Source organism: Stegodyphus dumicola, chromosome X1 (genome assembly GCF_044657685.1).
Source record: "Stegodyphus dumicola isolate Sdum_Otavi_A_Nest chromosome X1, ASM4465768v1".
In the NCBI taxonomy this organism is placed as follows: domain Eukaryota; kingdom Metazoa; phylum Arthropoda; class Arachnida; order Araneae; family Eresidae; genus Stegodyphus; species Stegodyphus dumicola.
In genome coordinates, this window is record NC_140780.1 from 242,001,590 (window position 1) to 242,025,345 (window position 23,756).

Sequence of the window (23,756 nt, forward strand, 5' to 3'; positions counted from 1 at the left end):
AAATGAGCACATACATTAAATTAATAAAAGTTACCTTACAATCCTAATTACTTTAAACTAAATCACTGCTAATAACAATTTTCCCAATAATACCAAATTCCTTTCCACCTTACATTTTGAACAATGCATAAAAATAATATCCTCAAATAATTAAAAATACTAACTTACCTAATCTTCTTCAGAATCTTGATTATGTGGCGGATACACTTTTCTAATTCATTGAATAAAATTATTGAAAGATTTTTTGTGCGAATTTTTCCTCCATACTTCCTCCGCTAAATAAAAAGCAAACTTCTCTCTATCACAATGCCTAAATACCCATTTCGAATTCACTTTATTTAGAGCAATGGGATCCAAAAATTAAACAACAATGTTTCACACAACACAGAGTAAAGCTAAATACAAAATATCCACATTTTTTCCCGATTCCCCCCCTTTTCCGATTAAAGAACTGTAATTCGTCCATTAATATCACATGACATATCCCATGATCTCTCATTTCCCTCATGCAAAATAATGCGTAATCGGAACTGAGTACTGCTCACATTATTACCAAAGTCCCAGGTAGTAACCTTTATCGCCTCCAAAATGTCGCCAAACTACCAGTTACCATATTGTAAAGATCAACCACAATGGTTATAACATTCTACAAAATAAAAACAATAAAAATAAAATGCACTTACCATAATGAAAGCTTCTTTTAAAAGCAGAAATATCTTCCCCCCCTATCTTCTCAGATACAGAGCATACAAAGTCCAAAATACATTCGTTAATAAAATTTCGCCAGTCACACAACGTCTGTGAAGAAAACTTCCACGATTTTGCTATATCACATGCCTTCCTACAATTCAAAATTTCGAAAGTAACAATAAAAACTTCCTCCAACGTTAACTTGCTACACGAAAACCAAGATCCAAACCTTAAACTCCGCTGTCACCCACATACTTTATTAGCAACAATTTTACTGCAAACCCACACAAGTCTATCAGAAACACCATTTTTCGTCCGAGTTCCCATATCAGCTCCGCGTTTCGGACGCGTCAAACTCCGTTTTAAAAGTCCCGACTCCCACAGAAATTCCAAAAATACACTACGATCCCCATAAATACATCCATGAACAAAAGACTCGTTAACAACTCCAACATCGTACCTTTTCATACTAAATTTACTCTGCACACAATCTAAAATACGCGGCTGAAACCTTCCCACCACGTCTTTCATCGCAGCATAGGCCATTTCAAAAACACACGCAACACAAACCAACTAGCAATTATTAAACTACTCCACCAAAAGATTTTTCAACGTCGACATGGTTGCCATACAACACGCAATCGCGCCAAAAACCAGCGCAAAACACATATCGCCACATTTGGTGAAATTAGGGCGTTTATAAGAGTTGTACCCTACCATTTTATGTTTCTCTGCCATCTTCTCAAACACAGACGCGAATCAACGATCTCCAGCGAAAAATTGTTCAATGTTAACAGGATTGCCATAGAACACGCAAACGCGCCAACAACCAGCGCAGAACACATATCGCCACATTTGGTGAAATTAGGGCGTATATCAGAGTTGTACCAAAAAAATTGCATAAATTAAATTTATGGCTCATTTGTTCCAAATTTTGATACATTTTGAGGGAAACATTAAGGTAGTAGTGAGAGTAATTTTGAAAATTTTATCATTATGTTTTCCGTGCCATCTGAAATACAAAAGTTGTTTCGTAAAATGATACACACAGTATTTGCCTGAATGCTAGCCAAGCTCTAAGTGTACAATATTAACCTGTATTTTTTTTCCTCTGAATTTGCTGTAACGTAAGTCGTAAGAGTCATGGCTAATCTTTGGAATATGGTAACAGGTAATTTGGTGACATTTTGGTAAGGCGATAAAGGTTATTAGCTAGGACTTTAGCAGTGTACATGGATAAAGTCAAGAGTGTGCGCAATGCCATTTTTGTGCAATTCTGGGATGTTTTTTTTAAGTGAAAATAGGTCGACGTGTACATGATACCGTGGATGTGCAATTCTTAAAAACGCGGCAAACAGTGGGCGATTCTGCACTTTCTCCCAATTTTGCACCTAATCTTCGTTATAATTAAGCACTTTTGTTCCATAAAAGTTCTAGCATAAGCGTAATTCGGCTAGCAGATTGTTGGAAAAAAAATTTTGAGTTAAAAAAAAAAAATGCCTTTACTTCGTGAAAACGAAATGGTGTCCAAAAAAGAAACTAGCAGGTTGCTGTAGCAGGGTTGGCCGCCAAATTTTCACCAAAAAATCGCCAAGTTACCATAATCCAAAGATTAACCAGCGTCACTTTCAAGACGGACGCTAGACTTTTTGACGCCATTATAAAATATAAATAATAAGAATACTGTCTGCTAAATTCAAGAAAACTTATGTGTTTGTGAAATAAATTATGTACCTAAATTATCTGAATAGCTGATTTGTTGACAGCACTTGTTTAACTAGCACTAGCATGCAGTACGGCGTGTATTGTCTGAGTGACAGTTACAAAATGTTTTCGTCAATGCTAATGCCAAAAAATGCCATTAAGTTCAAACAACGGTGGTTGAATTCTAACAACTGATTAACAATGCGAACTTTGATAAGCAGTTCTCGATAATCAGTTGTCAACAATTATTTGTTATTATTAAAATTTAACATTATAAAATTAACAAAAAGAATATAAGACACATATCCTGGCGAAGTAGCCACATGGCCGCCGAAAACTGTATTCTCTAGCTTATGGTGCATTCTTTCAAAAAATTGGGACTTTTTTTAAATCGACGCGGGACAAATTATTAAAAATCATGTCTGGTCACCTTATGCTAAATAAAACACCCCCATGTGTAAGAAATACAATTATTTACTAGCATAAATTTATATGACCAATGTTTTGTCTTCATAGCTTCCTTATCACTTGGTACACATCTCAAACCAAAACATTCTGTCTAAATTTAACACTAATTTTATGCCACCCTGGCAAATAAATTTTTCCGTTGATCTTTGGATTATGGTAACTTGGCGATTTTTTGGTGAAAATTTGGTGACCAACTCTGCTACAGCAACCTTCTACTTTTTTTTCGGCGCCATATTGTCTTCACGAAGTAAAGTCATGTTTCTTTTCTTTTTATTTACTGAACACTTTTTCCAACAATCTGCTAGCCGAATTACACTTATGCTAGAAATTTTATGGAACAAAACTGCTTAATCATGACAAATATTAACTGCAAAATTGGGAAAAAGTGCAGAATCGCAAACTCCTTGCCGCGTTTTCAAGAATCGCACATACACCGTAACCATGTACACATCGACTTATTTTTACTTAAAAAAAATCCCAGAATTGCACAAAAGTGGCATTGCGCACACTCTTGGCTCTATCCATGTACACTGCTTTTTTCTCATAAATTAGAAAAATTTGCACGAAAATGCAGGAAAATTTTGTGAATCTTTAAACTCGGTAAAAAGCACATATATGAAATTACCTGATCGCGAAAAAGTATATACCCTTTTCAAGGATGAACATTTCCACGTATAAAATAAAATATCCAAAAACTTTTCCCTCTAAATTATCTATTATAAACGTCACCAACGAATTTATAACGCAAACATTAAAAATGGTTCCAAATACTTAGTGTCAAATATTTAAATTCTTTCCATGCACATTTACTTCTACTCAAACGTATTCCAAAATACTACAAACATATAACTCACAAAATCACAATCATTAAATTAAAATATAATTAAATTAAAAAACACTACTTAAAATATAAATAAGCACATACATTAAATTAATCAAAATTAGCTTACAATCGTAATTACTTTAAACTAATTCATTGCTAATAACAATTTTCCAATAATACCATATTAATTTATTTATTCCTTACATTTATTTAGTCCTTACATACATAAAAATAATATCCTCAAATGATTAAAAATACTAACTTACCTAATCTTCGCAATCTTGATTGCATGGTGGATAAACTTTTCTTATAGATTCAATAATCCAGTAGTCAACTGGGAGTCTATTCACCCACTAATAAGAAATTAATAAAATTTCGCCCATACTCAAACGACTTTCAGCAAACCACGTACCCTTCCTTACACTCCGTTTCACAAAATGTCCATTTTCACCAGATTTGCACCGCCATTCAAACTTATCTGTTACATCCTTCCTTTCACACAATCTCATTTCATTCCCATATGTTAGACATTCATACTTATCCGCAATTAATCCTACGCTCATACACCATTCAAGCAATTCTTTTGGATTACACATAAACGCAATAAAAATTTCCGATTTACTTTACATAGGGCCATGGGATCCAAATATTAAGCAACACTGTTTCACAGAACATAGAATTAAGCTAATGCTATAAAGTACGGCAGATATTTTTACACCCTTTTCCGATTAAAGAACTGTGATTCGTCCATAAATGTCACATGACATATCTCATGATCTCTCATTTCCCTCACACAAAATAATGCGTAATCGGAACTGAATACTTCTCACATTATTCCCAAAATCCTTGTTAGTAACCTTTATCGCCTACCAAAATGTCGCCAAACTACCTGTTACCATATTCCAAAGATTAGCCAATTTTTCCTTTCATCACCATCATCCACTAAACTATCCTCACAGCAGCTTAAGAAATAACTCACTCAGCGATGTGTAAATAATTTTGTTGTAAATATCAGTATCTGAATACCAAACGGCATGGTAACCTTTTATGCTGATGATTACAAACCTAAGCCACTTGCATTTTGAGGTGTTACATGTGTAGATGAAGAGAAAGTGAACAGAAATTTTTAGAAATGGATTTTGTAAATAATATTCATAGAACATGTAATGCTGTTTGAATAAAAAATAATTTTTTGTTCCAAGCATTGAATCCATTTTTCCAGTATGCCACTTGGTAGGTGATGGTAGTCTATCGGATCTATTGCTACTTGGTAGGTGATGATCGTACCTGCCACGAAGTGTGTATATGTATTTGGTTTCTATGAACTATTCTTATAACTAGAAATTCCTTACAATTAACCTTCCAGCGTGCGCGCCTTCTGCACCAACAAGAAAGGTCGCACGTATTTCCTATATACGCTATTATAAAAAGTAAATTTTCCAGAGCAAAAATATTAAAATTATTTTGTAAATAGTTAACTGTTAATAAGTACAATTGAGTTAAACAATATTAAATTTAAATTAAGGAAACTAAAATAGGTATAAAACACTAAAACAAAATAAAAAGGACTAAAGACTTACCAAACTAACTTGAAAGTAAAACAGAATTAAACTGCCAATATTTCAACTGAACTTTTATATTTTTAATCAGTAAGTGGAAAAACACATTAAATATTACATAAAAAATCAATTTCATAATCACTTCATTGCATCGCTGCAGTCTGAACAAATATGTTTGCAGTGCTCTAGACAAATGAATTTTAAACAAATCTCACAGCTGAACCTCATAATTCAAGTGCGCTTGTCATTTTGGCAGGGTTTGTATCTTTTTTTCCCCTGAAGTCATTTCTTCAACAACACCTAATTCTGCTTTTTGTTTCAACAATTTTAATTTCAGCTGACTTTGAAGAGAGGTAGGGCTTCTTCTTTCAACGTTTTCCTTCATAAAAGCATTTGCTAGCTTTCGCAGATATTGCCTTCTAAGTAATTTTTCACTATTGTTCGTTGAATGAATTATGTAGCTGTTGATTGCTGCTATATTCAGCATAGAGAAGAAATCTACAAGAGGCCAACGCCAGGTGTTCCTGGCAACATTGTAGGAAGCACAGAGTTTGCCCACTGTATCCACACCTCCTTTGGTACTATTGTAAAATGCGATAATCTCAGGCTTTTTTGGGTCCTGGGATCTTCATCTATTGCTACGTCATCTTGAAGACTTGAAATCAAGATGACGTTTATATAATGTTTTGGTACATAGGAGAGAAGTGTCATATTTTTTCTAAATCCAAAAAGACTCGTATTGGGTTCCCGAGTTTTCGCTAGCTTGAACTGATCCAGAATTTGAGGTTTATTTTTTTTTCAAAGTACCTACAAATGACATTTTTTTTTTCATCTAGATCTCGTACTAACTCAAAACGTGAAAACCAGTTGTCTGTGGTTAGATTTCTTCTAGTGTTATTAATAGGTTCTGTCAACCTTTTTACAGCATCTTGTGGTTTGTTGCTTATGCAAAAAGGACCATCTGGCTGCGCTCCAGCATAAATTTCCGTATTGTATGTGTAAAACATACGAGCGTCTACCATGGCATAAATTTTTATGCCATATTTGTTCGGTTTTTTAGGAATGTATTGAATGAAACCACATCTTCGAGATCCTTCTAATTTCTCATCGATTGTGACATTCTCTCCAAATGAATAACACTTCTGGCAATTAGAGACAAACTTTTCAAAAATGTTTCTTATTGAAGCCAAGTGGTCGACTCCTCTTCGTTCTGCTCTTGTGTTTATGTCATCAAGCCGTAAAGCTCTTAGTAAAAACAAAAATCTCTTCAAGTTCATTACTACTTTAAATTCCTCCATTCTCCACAGCTCCTCAAGATTCCAGAACTCTGTTACCATGATAAATACCAGCTAAGTAAAGTAAGCCCAAAAGAGCTTATTTCTGCCCAATCTGTTTCTCTGCTGTCAATTATACGAGAATAATTAGACTTCACAGAAGAAATAAACTTATTCGTATCTTCAGCGATGATTTCTATCAAACTATCAGTAAAGAGACATTTCCATATATCCAAAATATCTGTTAGATATTTAGCTTCACCGATGACTCCAGAAACATGAACACATATAGTACGAGGTGCTCGTTTAGTTTTCTTTTTATGCCATGTCCAAGAATCGATGACTTTTCTGTTTTTCATTTGATGAGCTATATACACTTCGGAAGAATTATCATAATTATTTTGCTCTTCAGACTTGCTCTCTGCACTTATCTCCAATTCTGAATCACCTTCTCTTTCTGAAATTCGCTCTTCTTCATCTGTAATGCTTTCATCTAAAATAATGTCCTCATTGTCATCACTGTCACATAAAAGCATATTTCTCATAATCTCAAGATCCTTCGGGTCATTCATGTCGAGCATTTTACTTTTATTCGCCATAGCTGAAAAGAAAAGAACAAAAATATCATATAGTACTTCTGTTTTATCATTAAAAGTAATTATGCACACAAATTATATAAAGTCATAAAATTTAGATGCAAAAGAATAAAGATTTTCTATAATAAAAAAGGAAATTAGATATAGCAAAAACTTACTTCAACGGTCGCGCGTATTTCTTGAATACAAATAGTTAATCTGCAGACTCGCATTAACCCCTCAAAATCCAGCAGATGACTGAAAGAAGGGTGAATGAAGAGGAGAGAATAGCCAAGGACACACGGTCATAGCGCCTTCTGGCCTACGAAACAAATGTGAAATTAATATTTAGTGTATCTCGCACATACGTGCCCCCGCTAGAAGGTTAATAAGTGACCAAAATTCGGTGCATTATGGAAAAGTACCACCTTAAGTATACTCCTGGCCACCCAAATTGCAACACCAAGAAAGACAAGGGATATCACAACAAAATTTATTTAGTAGATAACATGTTGACCAAGTATCAAATGATTAAATTTATAGACTTCTGTGAAGTGTAGTTCCTTCCAGAATCAGTAGCCAGAGTAGCCGTCATTGTTGGAGATCACCGCTGCCACACGCCTCGGCATTGATTCAAAGAGACTTTGGATGTGTTCTTGGGGTACAGCAGACCAAGCAGCTTCCACACGTTGCCAAAGTTGATCTGGTGTGGCAGCTTGGGATGTAATCTGGGTCATTCATTCAGCAACCATAGACCACATGTTTTCTATTGGCGAAAGATCCGGAGAGCGAGCCGGCCAGGGAAGCAATTCAATCTAGCGATTGACGATGAATCCTTGGACAATGTGTGCCACATGTGGTCACGCATTATCCTGTTGAAATATGGCTGTGGGCAAGCCCTGAAGGTAAGGAAGGACAACTGGCTCCAATACCTCGGAGATGTAGCGCTGGCTTTTTAAAGTACCGGCAATATGTATTAGAGGAGTGCGAGAGTGATATCCAATACCGCCCCATACTATAATACCTGGTGCGGTACAGAGTCGCGATTCTTTATTTACTTCAATACTAAATAAAATACCTTGTTATTGAAGAAATAATTATTTTAGCATAAATTTGTACAATCAGTAATTTGGCTCCATTGCTGCATATCTGCTTTGGCATACATCTCAAATAGAAACATTTAAGATAGAGATACATTGTTGATCTGACGCCAACCTGGCGAATCATTATTTATTATACTTTCCTTTCATCACTGCATGTTTATCAAAACATGACAATTTGAGTAATGACTCATGTAGTGATGCCTAAACAATTTTTTTTTATGTTAGTAATTGAATAATAACATCACTGCATGTTTATCAAAACATGACAATTTGATTAATGACTCATGTAGTGATGCCTAAACAATTTTTTTATGTTAGTAATTGAATAATAAATGAGTATGGTAACCTTTTATGTTGACATCACTCTTAGCGATGATTAGATTTAAGTTAAATGCACTAAAAATGTTGACAAGGAAAAAATTTACTAAAAACTTCTTTTCATATGCTAAAAATAGATTCTGTTGATAGACCCAAAGATTACATTAAGTATATGTGGGAATTTATTTATTCAGAACTCTGATAAGCCTTAAGTATGTGCAAGAAATAGACATAAGTATAATAAGTAGCTAAACTAATACAATTCAGGCTTAATTGTCTCAGTGCGCGATTGAAGCAAGATAACATTTAACGGAATAACTTGTCGTTAGTTGTCAAGCTCGTGATGCATAACCAAATATGTATAGTGAAGGATAGCTAAATTTCATGATGATAGCCACGAATTTTAAAGGTTTTCGGCTATCGCAAAATGAAGGTGAAATTTTCCAATTAATGGATTTTGTGGTTTTAAACTAGCAGAGCCCACACGCCCACTTATATGGCACGTATCCCTTGACTTGTACATGGACAAAGTCAAGGGGCATGCAATTCCAAGTTTGTGCAATTCTCTAATGTTTTTTAGTGAAAATAGGTCGATCTATACATGGATACTGAGTTTGTGCAATTCTTTGACTTGCTATTTTCAAGTTGGTGATTTTGAGAAACGTGCGAAGCAGTGGGTGATTCTTGCACTTTCCTGGGTTGTCGCCAAGGGTGTGGGCTCTCCTAGGATCTTACCGATTTTGTAAAGAAATGTAGAGAAGTGGTAATAAATGAAGATGATATAAAACGAAGTTTTTCATTGTGATGACAATGCTTCTCAATCGTAAATCATTAATGAATGGCAAAGTATGGCTCTAGATCCAGAAAATACCGCTACCGACAGTGAAGAAAGTGACAGAGAATTTACTGAGAACGAGAAAATTTCGATTGACAAGTTAGTCGGAATTCTCGAAACAGCAGTTACAGGACTTCAAGTTCATAACTGTCTGCAGAATTAAAGAGAAAGTATTAGCATAAAACGGCATGCTGAAACCCCATGCCGTCCAATCAGTATCATCCAATTTAGGCATAAAGAACTGTGTTATCATGTCGTGATATTGAACACCAATAACATTCACTGCATGACCAGCGTTATTTTTGGAAAGGTATGGTCCAGTGATGCCTCCAGCCCCAAATCTCCAAACAGTGACATGTTGAGGATGCATTTGTTTTTCGACAATGACATGTGGGTTCCCTGAACCCCAAATACGGCAATTTTGAGGATTAACAAAGCTGTCAAGGTGAAAATGGGCTTCAGTGCTGAAAATGATTTTGTTTGGAAAATTGGCATCCACTTGTTGGTGTTCAGTAATCCATTCAACGAACTCTTTTCGCTGTACATGGTCATTAGGCTTCAGTTCTTTTGTCAATTGAACTTTGTAAGCATGGAGATGCAGATCTTAGGTGAGTATATGTCATAGAGACCTTTTTGAAATTTGCAATTCTTGTCCATGCCACCAAAATCATGTTCCTAGACTTTTATCAAAACTCTCGCACACTGCTTCGATATTGACATATGAATGGCTTAGACTACCAATGTGTTTAGCATCACCAAGTTATCCAATCTGCCTGAGTTTTTCAATTACTTTCTTCACTGTTGACGAAGTTAAATGGCTTTTCCGGCCATATTTTGTACGAAATTTTTGAACTGTGGCTGCTAGATTTTCATTCTTTTTCAAATACTGATCAACAATGAAAACACATTCTATCGTGTAACATTTCATTTCTACTAACCCTAAACTATCAGCTCTCAAATGGTTTTTAATAGAGTTGCCAACACTTTACTGCATGAATGATGGCAAATTCAAATCTTGCGTTAATTTTGGGACACCCTTTATATGTGTGTGTATGTATAGATATAATTTATTTTGTAGTAGATTATTGACTATATTATTTCCTTTAAAAATTAAATAGTTAGAATTCTGGGGAAATGAATTTACTCATGCATATTTAAAATTGAATTATTAAAATGGAATAATTAAATGTGAAAGTGCAACCAACAAACCAAGTAATTAGCATCATTGATCGAAAATTAGTTGACTGAAAGTAACACGAAACTTAGAGTCAAATTAGTAATGTGCGTTTTATTCTTTAATGCATAAAATTGTACCAATATTATTGCTAAAGCTCGTATTTTCTACAGTGTTGTAAAAGACAGAATGGGCTAGATAATATTAAGTAATTTATGGCCGATAGTTTTAAAATTGTGACTTGTAACATACGTGGCCTCTTCCATAAAATTCATTATTTACGGGAGTTTACAAAGGAGTGCAACCCAATGCTGTTATACAAGATCACACATCCTTGGTCGTAATGTTCAGTTCAGCATTTGCAATTATTCACTGTGTCTTTAGGAGTGTCAGAGCAACGAAGCATCCAGAAAGTGGCTTAATCAATCTTGTTAAGCACTTCATCTTCCAGAATCAAATAATTGTTTCTCAACCTTTAGCTGTTCAGGCTTTAGCTATTATAATTATACACCCACAACTTTAGGCCAATCACAGTTGTCTCTACTTAAGCCTTCATAACAGGCGATCACACAAGGAAATAGTCTCCGATTTATGTGTATTATTCTCACATAAAAAGCATCCATTAGTTCAGTCAAACAGGCATTACAGACACATATCCACACATTGGAGACCAGGCTTCAGAAGTGGAAAGTAAAAATTAACATGATGCTAAATCAGATGCTATCCTCCTCATCTAAAAGATAACAGCTAACAATGAACATCAAATTAAGATGTATAATACCCCAATTTCCTGGACTAAGCAAGCCTGATACTTAGGAATTACTTTAGATTATTATCTCGCATTTCACATATTATTTCTAAATACCAAGCGTGTAAAATGACCTCCCACTTAATTGTTCGGGACCGTGTTTTATGTGTAGATAACAAGATTCTCCTCTATAAGCTTGTGCTGCGTTCCATTACCACTTACGCGTGTCCTGTCTAAAGTTTGCTCATGACTATAATGAAAGGATTACAGGTACATCTGAACACTTATTTAAGACAAGCTACACCCTGTAGGTGGTTTATTTGTAATGAAGCCTCTCATAGAAAATTCAATATTGCCACTCTTCCAGAGCATATAAAATGCCTGCCCAAAAGATTTGTTAAAAAAATTCCCAGGAGTGTGAAACTAACATTTTAATACTAGTATTGACTTTGCTTTGAGTTACTTTTGTTTCCATTTTATTCACCCTCTCTGCCATTCCATTTGGCCACCTTTCCAAATTTATTATGTCTTTGACTAGAGTTCCCATTCACCTCCTTAGTTTTCCTCCAAATTGTGCATCAGTGAATACTTGCCTTAATTCTGCAGTTTTTCCTCAGCTGTCATCATAGCAGTGGCAGTCACATGACTGAACATTTCACTGGCAATGTCAGCTTTCAATTTCTCCCTCTTCAGAAGAACCTTGGACAGACTAACTTGAACTGTGTCTCGATTATCACCAATTCATCTTTCAACTACTCGTTAATCGAGATGCTAGTTTTTATTGCTGTCATTGGAACGCTTTCACATTCAAGACCTCTTTTTCCATATTTGCTGCAGAACTCAGCTGATTTTAGACTAATTTCGTGCTTGAAAATTTCCAGCACGCTGCTAATCTAGAATAGCCAACTGCACGGAAACCTGCTTTTGCAAACTGCATTTATCTGAGTCCTCTTTTGCCAATCTGAGTTTTATGAGGAGTCGAGATAAGTTTATTAAAGGATTGTTTTTCTATTTATTTGTATATATTTGTTTTGGTTCCTGGAAATTTTAAAACAATAAGCAGCTAATTTTATTAAACAGCAAGTTTAATAAGCGGTGGGTATTGTATTATCAAACTCTGGTGAAATAATGCCATGTGTAAAGACAAATGTAGAAAATGAGAGAGCTACAGGTTCACTACAATTATAGGTAAACTAACGAGAATAATACCTAAGGAATATACCCAAAAAAGAAAATCTTTGTTGGCTTTAAGCTGTGTTCACACTGGTCCATTGGGGCGAAAAGCGGCAACACAAAAAAAACCCCGCTTTCTGCATACGTCAGTTCACACCAGCACGTCAACTTTTACTTTAAAAGTTGTCATATGTTCGCACTAGATGGTGCTTCATATCGGAAACTTGGGGAGAAACGTGAAATTTTTGTGTGATATTTTGACTTTTTATTTTTACATTTTTTAATTAAAATGGATTTAATTTCTGCTCTATTAAAACTTATTTTACTTCTTGCTTTGTGTAAGAGAAGCAGTGGTTTATATTAATATGTGAGAGATGACTGCAGCAAGGAGATGCAAATAATTTGGTTGAAGAAATGCGCTTGAACAAAACTAAATTTCTTTTAGTTACTTTTGCATGACACCTCATCAATTCGATGAATTTTTAGCCCTCATTGAACTATTTATTCAAAAGCAGAACACTAATTTTTGTCAGAATATCGCAGAAAAGAATCATTTGACATATAGAAACAGGATAATCCAAAAAAGGATCGTTGTATATATTTAATTGAATTTATTTACGATATGAATAATAATTAAAAAGTGATAATTAAAAAATCCTAAATACATGATTCTATTTTGAAGAGTACATTTTTCATGGGGGTATAGTGTATTATGGCAAAGCACACTAGGGCTATCTGCCTAAGGGAAGGGATGCCTTTGTGGAGGACTTTCTAAGGGAAACTGACTCGTATACACGTTACACATGGGGAAGACCACGAGAACGCCCATGCAGCCAGTTCGTTCGCGGGATTCGAACCTCGGACCGAACTACCAGTGTTCAGCGACTTTACTGCTCGGCCGCTGGTGGGCCTTCATGGGGGTATAATACCATAAATGTTTTTGCATGATGTATGAACTTCCCTTAACTCTTTCATGTCAAAGTCGCCCTAAACGCCCGAGCCTTCAGTCAGTGGCATGTCGCCCGAATGCCTGAATAATTTCCTACGTAGTGCTTTTTCCCATCATGTTACGGCATTGCTCATTATTTTCAAGAGTTGTTAAGTGACATGTCAGTCATTCTTTTGAAGTAACTAAAAGTAGTTCTGTTATTTTAATGCACCTTCTTTTTTCCTTTGTTTACTGTCAGTGTTTAGCTATTGATGTCCGAAGTTGCAATCCCATCCCAAGGGGGAACTTCACACAAGGTGAAAGCGTCGAAGAAAGAAGTTGTCGCTTTACTTAGGGAGGTTATTGTTAGCGTAGTAGTATTTAATTTGTCATGGGGGAAGGAAAAGCATTCCAACAGAAATTCGTATACACGGGCGTTTTCGATGTTTGAGTTAAAGATATTTGGTCCTCTTTTAATGCGAAAGAGTTAAATGCTTCCTTAAATAAACTTCCCTTAATTGGTTTAAATAATGCAGTAAAAAGTAGATTTTGTTAAAATATAGGTAGGATTTACACCATTACTAAATTAAATATCACACTTAAAAAAAAAAAAAAAAAAAAAAAAAAAAAAAAAAAAAAAAAGCCGTTATTTCTAAGTTAATAAACAACAGCAATTTTTTTTTAAAAAATATTTTAGTTTCTACCTTATGTACATATTTTTTACCTTAGATGTAACAGTAATTACTTCAATTAGCCATTCATATATTAATGAACAGCCACTATCTAAAGGGTTATTTCATAAGATCACTTTTATCTAAAGCTCATTGAAGTAACTGCATTTTATATAATACTTCTTTTTCTGCATTAAAAATTGAATTCCACAATTAGCAGATTTGCTAATGTTTATTCTAAAGTTCTTTAAAATAATGAAAAATTATCATCAAGATTAAACCTTTCAAAAAGTGGTCATGCATGTTAAGAAAAACAAACATGAAGCTGTTAAAATGCATAGAAGTATTGCATAAAATCAGCTATGTACTAGCAAGCATCTTTTCTGTATAAATAAGTTTTCTGAATTTTTTTAAACAAATGGTTTACTCATCCATACTCGTTCAAAACTCGGAACTCACTAGATTTTTTAATTAGATGAAACAGCAACTTTATACTGATACCAGTATCGCTTTTGCTACCATCTTTTTCTAAAAATAAGACATCCTCCAAAAATAAGCCCTATCGTGATTTTCGGAACTTTTTGTAAAATAAAACATCCTCCGAAAATAAACCCTATTGTGATTCTTGGAACTTTTTGTAAAATAAGACATCCCCTGAAAATAATTCCTAGTTAAAATAATGTGACAAAAAGAATTCGTTAAAAAATGCTTTAGATTTATTAAGTATAAGTAATAATATGTTTAGCTTTCCTAATACTCGTATTTCAGAGAAATGTTTGAAACAAAATATTCCGCAAAGTTAATTGTTTACCTCCACAGTTCGTTTCAAATTAATTCTTGGAATTTATCTTAACCAGTTCACCGTTTGCCCCGAGAGAGATACGTTCACAGGAAAGGCATCGTCATCCGTTAGCGTCGGCAGACTCTCGTCAGGGTGAAATTTGGGCTGAACTTTAACCCCCGAGACACATACGACGCAGCGACCTTTTTCCAACCCCCACAGAATGAGTCGAAAATCAAAAGGGGTAATTGATGGGTTACCTATCTTCTCAGGCATCAGGATCACAGCGGGGCTGTTTCAGGAAAGTAAAGGATGGGGACACTTTCTTCGAATAGCTATCCCCTCATCATATCTTATGAGATCCACAACAGCTTTCTCCTTTTCTATTAACGAACAAAGGGATTTGAATGCTATCTTTTCAAATCTTTACGATTCAATTCTTCTCTTTTGTTACAGGCCATCAAGAAAATGATAATACAAAATTCAAGGACATTTCAAATACTAACTAATGCCCTTATTTTTAGTTTATATAAAGCTTTTTCTTGTTAATTAAAAATTACATTTACATTGTAATAGATTGCAATAGATTTGGGGTTGGGTGCAGAGGGAAAAATAGCTGCTCTAAGGACTACACCAGTCTTTGTGTTTTATGTTGCCCCTTAGCGGGTCGTTATTCACCATCCTTCAGTGTGACAGGTACGCTGTTCAATCTGATTTGAACAGAACTTCTAAATAGGCTTTCACAGGTGGTGAAAGGGGGAAAGAAATACTCTGAGCCCAGTTTTAGACAAAAAAGTTTACCTTTGGATGCGAAAAATGGCACGAAATGTTTGCGATTTTCCTAACGGCGAACTGGTTAAAAATACAACATAAGGCAGCAGTCTACATTGCGTGACAGTGCAAGTATACAACGTTTATTCATTTCAGTCTTGTAAGTCTGATTATTTCCTCATACGTAATTTTATTTAAAAATAAAGTGAATAATTTTTAACCCCAGTTAAAATGTGTACAAAACGAAAGAGCTATTCCGTCGAGTACAAAGAAAGAATCGTGGGAGACTCCTGTTGTGTAAATCTTGTAGCATTCTGTAAAGAGAAGATGCTGGATCTCCGTATGGTTCATAAATGGCGTACAGACTACGATTACCTGTGTCAACTGGTGGACCAAGGAAACGAGAAAAAACGCAGAGTTGGATCAGGTCGGCAGCCGTTATTTTCTGAGTTGGAAGATTGCATTTGGGAATGGATCGCAGGCAGGAGAGCAATGGCTTTGGTTGTGCACAGGGCTGATATTCAAAAATTTGCCCTTGAAACAGCAATTGAATTTGATATATCCACAGAAGAATTTAAAGCATCGTCACACCGGTTGGACAACTTCCTTAAACGATATAAACTGTCTCTAAGGAGATCAACAACATTGTTTAAGCTGGAAGACAATGAAGTTGTTAAGCGTGCACTTGTGTTTAAGCTTTTTGTTGATGGCATCGATTTTTCGAAATACCAGCTCTCCAACATGACTGCTATGGATGAGAACGCGGTATTCCTAGGCCAAGGAGCTCAAATGACAGTTCACCACAAGGATTCTTCGTCAATTTACGTTCCTTCTACCGGTTACGATAGTGCACGTGTTACCTGTATTTTGGCGATTCATCTAGATGGCAAGAAAGTATCGCCATTTTTAATCACTAAAGGTAAAAAAGACCAGATTCAACGTGTTTCAGGAATTTATGTCATTGAAAGTGAAAAAGCCTGGTGCACCCAAGCAGTTATAAGAAAGTGCGTTGATTTTATGCTGCCAACCACTGATGAGGGGTCAGAATAGAGGTTTACTGGTTTGGGATTCAGCCAGTACTCACTGCCCTAAAGACATGAAAAACTTTCTTGCTGAGAAGAAGATTGATCAAATAATGATTCCGGCAAGAATGACTGGTTACCTACAGACACTTGACATTGCAGTAAACAAGCTATTCAAGCATCATTTGCGGATGGAAATCAATGAATATGTTAAAAACACAATAGTGAGAAATCATCGAGGTAATTTTGTAAAACCAGGCTTACAAGAAGTTGTGAATTGGGTAAAAAAATCATGGGACAAAATAACTGATAGTGATGTTTCCAATGCACTATGAGCAGGCTACTTAGACAAGAAGTATTCATTTAACGATAGCTATATCGCAAGACATGATAGATTCGGACCAATGATTCAACAGGAAATGGATTTGGAAGAAAATCAGAATATAATTCAGCATTTTATTTATGACGATGTTCCAGAAGAAGATGACATGACTGTAATTGAATAAATTTAAATTTCTGTATTCTGTGTAAGATAAATATTAAATAAAAATATATAAATATACTTTTATTTTTGCTCTGCCCCCAAAATAAGCCCTAGCGCGTATTTTGGACCAAAAAAGAAAGTAAGACAATGTCTTATTTTCGGAAAAAGATGGTAGTCTTGTGTCAGCCGAAATAGAGTCATATCCTAGTGGTCAGATCTTATGAATTATACCATGGGATTGTTGTCAAAAGAAGTGTAATGCACACAATGCCGAGTGAAAATTAAGTTTATATGAATGAAATGAAAAATAAATGCAAGCTTCTTGTGTCCCCCCCCCCAAAAAAAGGTCGTGGTAGATAAAAAAAAAAAATTGGTGTATTCGTACCATCATCACAGATAGGAAAAAGCAATGCCCGAATCCACAATACAAGCTCCTAGCAAAAGTTGAATTTTCTACTTGAGTGTGTTACCTACTCGCTAAGGTAACTTGCAGATAAGCATGGTTTTCACACTTCCTCTTCAGGAAACTGAAGAAGCATCTGGGCTACTCTGAAACTAGCGATAATATTTTCTGTAAGTATTTTTTATAAAAATGCCAACTCCATTACAACACCACTCCTGGTGAATCCAAAATCTATAACTCAAGAAGCCAACGTTTTATCCTCTAGGCAACAAGAGCAATGTTAATGTAGATCTATTTTAAGAAAAATTCAAAATCCATCGCTACAATCTATTGCTTTAGATTATTCTGTAAAAATTATCAGCCATATATCATTTTTGATTGGTTATTAGGGTTTATTATTGCTAATAAACATGAGCATTTTCCTTTAAATAATTTATAAAGCTATTTATTCTATTAGCATATGCTTTTTTTTTTTTATTATTATTAGCTGAAATTTTTATTAATATTGGTCTATTTGACTCCCCCCCCCCATCAAGAAGAATTTTTGAAAGTGCAATCATTTAAAAACCATGGTATAAATTGGACGTTTGAAATGAGATGCTTGACGCGTCAAGCATAAAAAAGTTGAAGTTAAGTCAACTCACGTGGTCTCCGGCCACCCGGCAAATGCTGCCTCTGAACTCGCTTCTGATTGGTTAACGCTTTACGCGCAAACGTGTTGGTGTGAATGCAGCTTTAGATTGACAGTTGATCAGTGCCACTGTTGTTGCCTTTTTAGCTCATTTTTATGCTTTGGCACATATTGTGCAAAAGGAATAAAATGTGCCATGTCGTCCATTAAAAAAGGTAGTGAATTTTATGAGATTCAAGAAAATGTCTAAAAACCTGAGAGATCTATAAGAACTTTGCAACAAACTTGGTGTTGCAAGAACACATCCTTCAGACACAGTCAGCTACACTGTCTAATGTTTTATGCTACGCCACCTAATGTGATAATGCCTATAATTTTAATGGAAAATATTCTGCATTAAGTTTTGGTTTAACAGTATTAAAACTTGATAAAGCTCCCAATCATCTAGTTTGCTGCTTGATAGCCTACTTTTGTATGTTTTTAATGCTTATCTAACATTTCGTGCCATCTATTTCATACTTAGAAAAATATTTGAGAACATGGAAAGAAATAAGTTTACAGCATATTACTTAACAAGCACATTTATTCACATGCACAGCCTAGCGATGACATTACAATGCAATATGAATGTTATTGAGGATTCTGTGGCACTTGCGCCGATATATACACACACATGTGCACGCCATTCTTAAATACTGCCATTCTTATGTGTATGCCATTCTTAAATGTCCATCTCTGAAATAGATATAATGGTATAAGATATTCCTTTGCTGGTAAGTTTTATAAATCAGCTACACCATCTAATGTTTTATTAAAATTATAATAATCCATTCTGGCTTACATGTTTATAAAGTAGCAGATACTTTTTTTAGTAGCAACCAGGTCTGAGCTTCTTTGTAAATAAAAGGCTAATAGTGTCAATGCTTAAAAAACATAAAATGATAAGTGAAGGTGGTAACCTTATAAAAGTAAGCTTTCGTGGACAGAATATTACATTATTTTTATTGATCATTTATTATGCATGAATTTCATGTTTTTCAGAGATTATCTCCCCCTTTTCCCCCCAGAAAAATTTTTAGTTTTAAATAATTTAATTTTATTTGGTAAGTTTCAGTTACATTTAAAATTAATCTTATTTTTGAAAATTTTATAGAATTGTGCTGCAATGAAAGATTGTGATGTGAAAGGTTGTTCGAATCAATGCTGGTTCAAAGGTTAGATGTTCTATTTCTGGCAGCTGTTTGGTTTATTTATTTCTCGTATCAAGAAGCATCAAGTGCCACCCTGTTAATTGAAAAGTGCCAATTATATTACTGTAGTTCAAGTTTAAAAGGATTACATAAGTGTTTTTCTATTTGATAGTTGCTAAAAACCATTAAAGATAGTTGTAGGGAGTCTCATTTTGGAATCATTTTAAGCCTATCTATAAAGTTTGAAATCTTGATATCTCTCTAACATTTTTTTAACTTTCATGACTCTTAGAGTTCACATTTGTGATGAATTATCATTTAAGTTTCAATCAAAAATTTTGAAAATGAAAGATTTTAAGTGGGATTTGGTTCCTTTGAGTGTTTATATTTCATGAAGCATGTAAATGTTGAAACGTGTTATTTACGATAACATGATCCTTACACGTATTTTATTTGTATGTCATCATAAGTAGGAATTGCTTCATAACTACTTTTCTGTAAATTTAATTTTAAGTGTTTTGCATATTTTAGAGTATTATAAATTTACTATTAAAAGTTTCAAATGTATGCAAAATTTTAAATATTTTCCATTTGAAAACTGCTACTAAAACTGTATTTAGTTAACAGGCATTACTTTTTTATTTATTTCTTTACTTGTTATATTTTTGTGTCAGTCTCGGAAAGTTACAGATCTTCTCTCTATATATATCATCTGTATACACTTTTTATATTTAATTTTAGTGTAAAGTTTTTGGTAAATTGATGATCCTTTCCTTAATGATATCCTTTATTTTTGCTTGTGAAATCTTTTTCAGAAATATATATTTTGTATTATTATTGCTGTTATTATATATATATATATATTTTATTATTATTTAGAGTTCAGTATGGAGAAATATACTGTTGATATTGATAAAGTTTTAGATGATTTCGAAGAAACAGAAGGTAAGTTTTTTCAACCAATATGCTTAGTGTAGTTATCCAGATTGTTGGATATTTATATATCATTTGCATAGAATAAACTATTTAGAAAATTTCAAAGTTTACATTACTATAATCAAATAAAGTTATTTTGAATAGTTCTTGGAATTATTGCATTCTGTGTGGAATAGTAAGAAGTGGGTTAAAATAACCTTAGTTATAATAAAAAATTAATTTTATTCAAATTTCATTTTAAATAATTGCAAACAGTATGTCCTCTACAATGGACAGCATGAATATACGTACGTGCATACAAATCTCTTCCCAATGATTTATGGTCATTGCATTGAAAATCAATTTCTGCCATGTTTGCAGTGACCAATACCATCTTTTAAAAGGTAAATCTACAATTGGCATATACATACAGATCCTCCAAAATGCCTCCATTTCATCAATTGTGATTGAATTCATTTTGTAACCTGTATCTATTGGATTCAAATGTCAAATGTTCTAGAAATTCCTTGCTGAACACAGTTTTAAACATTTCCAGTGGTGTTTTGGCTTGACAAGCAGCATTTTAGGGTTTCAATTTATTTTTTCTGGTAGAGTGTTGTGGAAGATTTTTATCTACCCATTACCAGGCAATTTTCCTTTTCTCCTGCAAACAAGATTTCTTATTTTGCACAAGTGATTTTATAAGTGAGATTTCTGTTCCTTCAGTTTCTGGCTCATCATCAGAGTCATCATGGAGGAATGTCGGTATGTATTCCTCTTTCTCATCATCACTTTCCAAATCTTCATCATCACTGCTTAATAGGAAAATCTCATTCGTGATCTTCTCAATTTCATCTTCAGTTAAAAACAATTTCTGATTCAGATGCCTAATAAAATGTGAACTAAAATTAGATATAACTTTGTTTTATTATCTAATGAATTGCATGCTTAAATCAAATTAATAATTTAAAATAAATTTTTGCAGCCAAGTGACACCCCTTGTTTGAAACTTAAAATTTTTACAAAATTCGTCCTGCCATAATGTCGTAAAAAGCATTAGATTTACACTGGTGTGCAAAAATTAAGGACGAGACGGTTTTTTCAATGTAACTTTGTACAAAAGCTTTCCAAATCAACATATTTAATACCATAAGATCCCCAATATGTAAGGACATGAGTAATGTAAGCAACACTTACTAAAAGAGAAATCGGAGGGATAAAAAGAAGCTTTATTGAAAAAGTAGCATGGAGCGCAATGCAACTGAAAACCGAAACATCCCTGTGATGGGTGTCCAGCAAAAAACATCCGGTCTTTAATAGGGGATATGATTTCCCCTGACTGCTAGGCAGGTTTCACAGCGTCTGCCCATGCTGAGAATGAGGGTATCAACGAGTTGTTGAGGCATTGCTGCCCATTCATCTTGCAGCGCCAATCGAAGCTCCGGAATCGTTACTGATGGTAAGGTAAAAGCTGCCAAGCGTCTGCCTAGAAAATCCCATACATGCTCGATGGGATTGAGATCCGGAGATCTTGCCGGCCAATCCATACGTTCAATATCCTCACTCTCTAAGAGCTGTTCGGCAGCTACTGTGCGATGACATGGTGTATTGTCGTCCATGAAAAGGAACTGCGGACCCATAGCACCTCTAAAAAGACGCACATATGGAAGAAGAATCTCGTTACAATAACGGGTCCCGTTGACTGAACCTGCGTCGAAGACGTGAAGGTCTGTACGACTACCAAGCATGATGTCTCCCCAAACGAGAACACCACCACCACCATACCTGTCCCTTTCAATGATGTTCGAGGAATGATTGCGGCTTCCCCGCTCTCTCCAGATGAGTATGCGATGAGAATCGCTACTCAGACTGAATTTGCTCTCATCTGTAAAGAGTACTCGTCCCCATTCATTGTCTCTCCTATTCCGGTGTTCCCGGCACCACAGAGAACGCCTTCTCCGATGGGCAGGCGTTAGAGGTACACACCATACAGGGCGTCGTGCAAACAGACCACCACCGTGCAGTCTTCTGGCCACGGTAAAACGCGATATCGGTCGTCCAGTCGCCTGTGTCATGTGTCTAGCGATTTCTCCCGCTGTCTGCCACCTGTTTCTTCTGGCCTGTAAGGCAATATACCGGTCACCTGCGGGTGTGGTTCCTTGTGGACGACCACTACTAAACCCCCGGATAGCTGTTCCTGTAGTTTGAAATTGTCTCTTAACGATGCTGTGAGCAATTCCGAACTCTGTAGCCACACTTGTCACACTGCGGCCTTCCTCCAACTTCCCAATGATTCGACCTCAGGTAAAAGCATTCAGATGTCGTCTAACAGATTGATTATTCGCCATTTCTCGCTGAGGTAGCAACTCGGTGTGATTTTAACTGCTATACGGTGTGCAATCTCTTTGCCAGAAATACTGATCTTACACCGACAATATGCTTTATACTATTGAGACACTCCCCCATTACGTCTACCTGCATATCTGCGCATGTGCTACCGTACATCACCTTACTTAATCTCCTGATTGGTCTTTCTGTCCGCTCTGCCTCTTCGTTCAGCTGATATGCTAATTTTTCGACTTCGTCCTTAATTTTTGCACACCAGTGTAATTCATATCTATTACAGTAGACAGAGTAAAATTAGCTTGATTTCATGACGTCTACTGTAGAGGGGGGAAAAAAAAACCCAACAACTTATTTTAATAAAATTAGCTTCTCAACAATTTTTTCAAACTCGTATTTAAAATAATATGTCTAAAATTACTAATAATGAATAAAATATGGCAGTGTAAGAAATTGTAAGCATTATATGTTTACTATGAGAAATCTTACTAACATGGAAACAGAAATAGCAGCCATTTTCCAAGTAGCAATGCTTTACTTAGTGATGCTGTGCTGCCATCTATGATTGACAGTTGAAAGTTCTAATTATATAGAATGAATAAATGCTAGAATAGAATCTGTTAAGCCATTTACAGAAGAGTAAAAAAAAATGAAACTTTTGTCTACTAGAGTGGACATGATGCAATGAAGCTTGGGAGACGGTAATGATGATACTGTAAAAGAATGACTCTTGAAAAATCAAATTTTGATTTGCTTTGGAAACATGTCATAAGTAATGCAGGAATTTTATTGTAATATCTTTTCTGTGAATATTTTCACAAACTTTAATGGATTATTTTTTTTAAATTTGGATGTTATCAAGCGTATCCATGATTTTCTGATTTTTCCTACTGCTTAATTTCTCTTGTAATTGTTAGATTTTTTGTACACCTAAATATTTTAATGTCTTCATACTGATCTTTGGCTGTTTATGACATGGAAATGAATCTTCTCAAAGTTCTTAGAATGTAAGGTTGTTCCTTCTGTTACCTCAAAGCATTGCTGAAATAGTTTTTTTGCTGTAAAACTTTTTTTTTTTTTTAATTTGGAAGAATGCTGCTGGGAGAAATAAACTTTTCTTTATTGAACTGAAATTCCTCAAATAAGTTATTGTTAAGGCTTACAGCGAGAATA

General features: G+C 34.8%; 1 protein-coding gene across 2 annotated transcripts in view; it reads left to right on the top strand.

The window, feature by feature from the left end:
- The window catches only part of Sara (Smad anchor for receptor activation), a 112,466-nt gene that overhangs the window by 9,351 nt on the left and 79,359 nt on the right, over positions 1–23,756 (top strand). For both annotated transcript variants that reach the window (XM_085807299.1, XM_085807300.1), the window contains exon 2: positions 20,205–20,270. In XM_085807299.1, coding sequence (XP_085663425.1) covers positions 20,213–20,270 — 58 coding nt within the window. In that variant the 5' untranslated portion in view covers positions 20,205–20,212. The remainder of the gene's footprint in view (positions 1–20,204; positions 20,271–23,756) is intronic.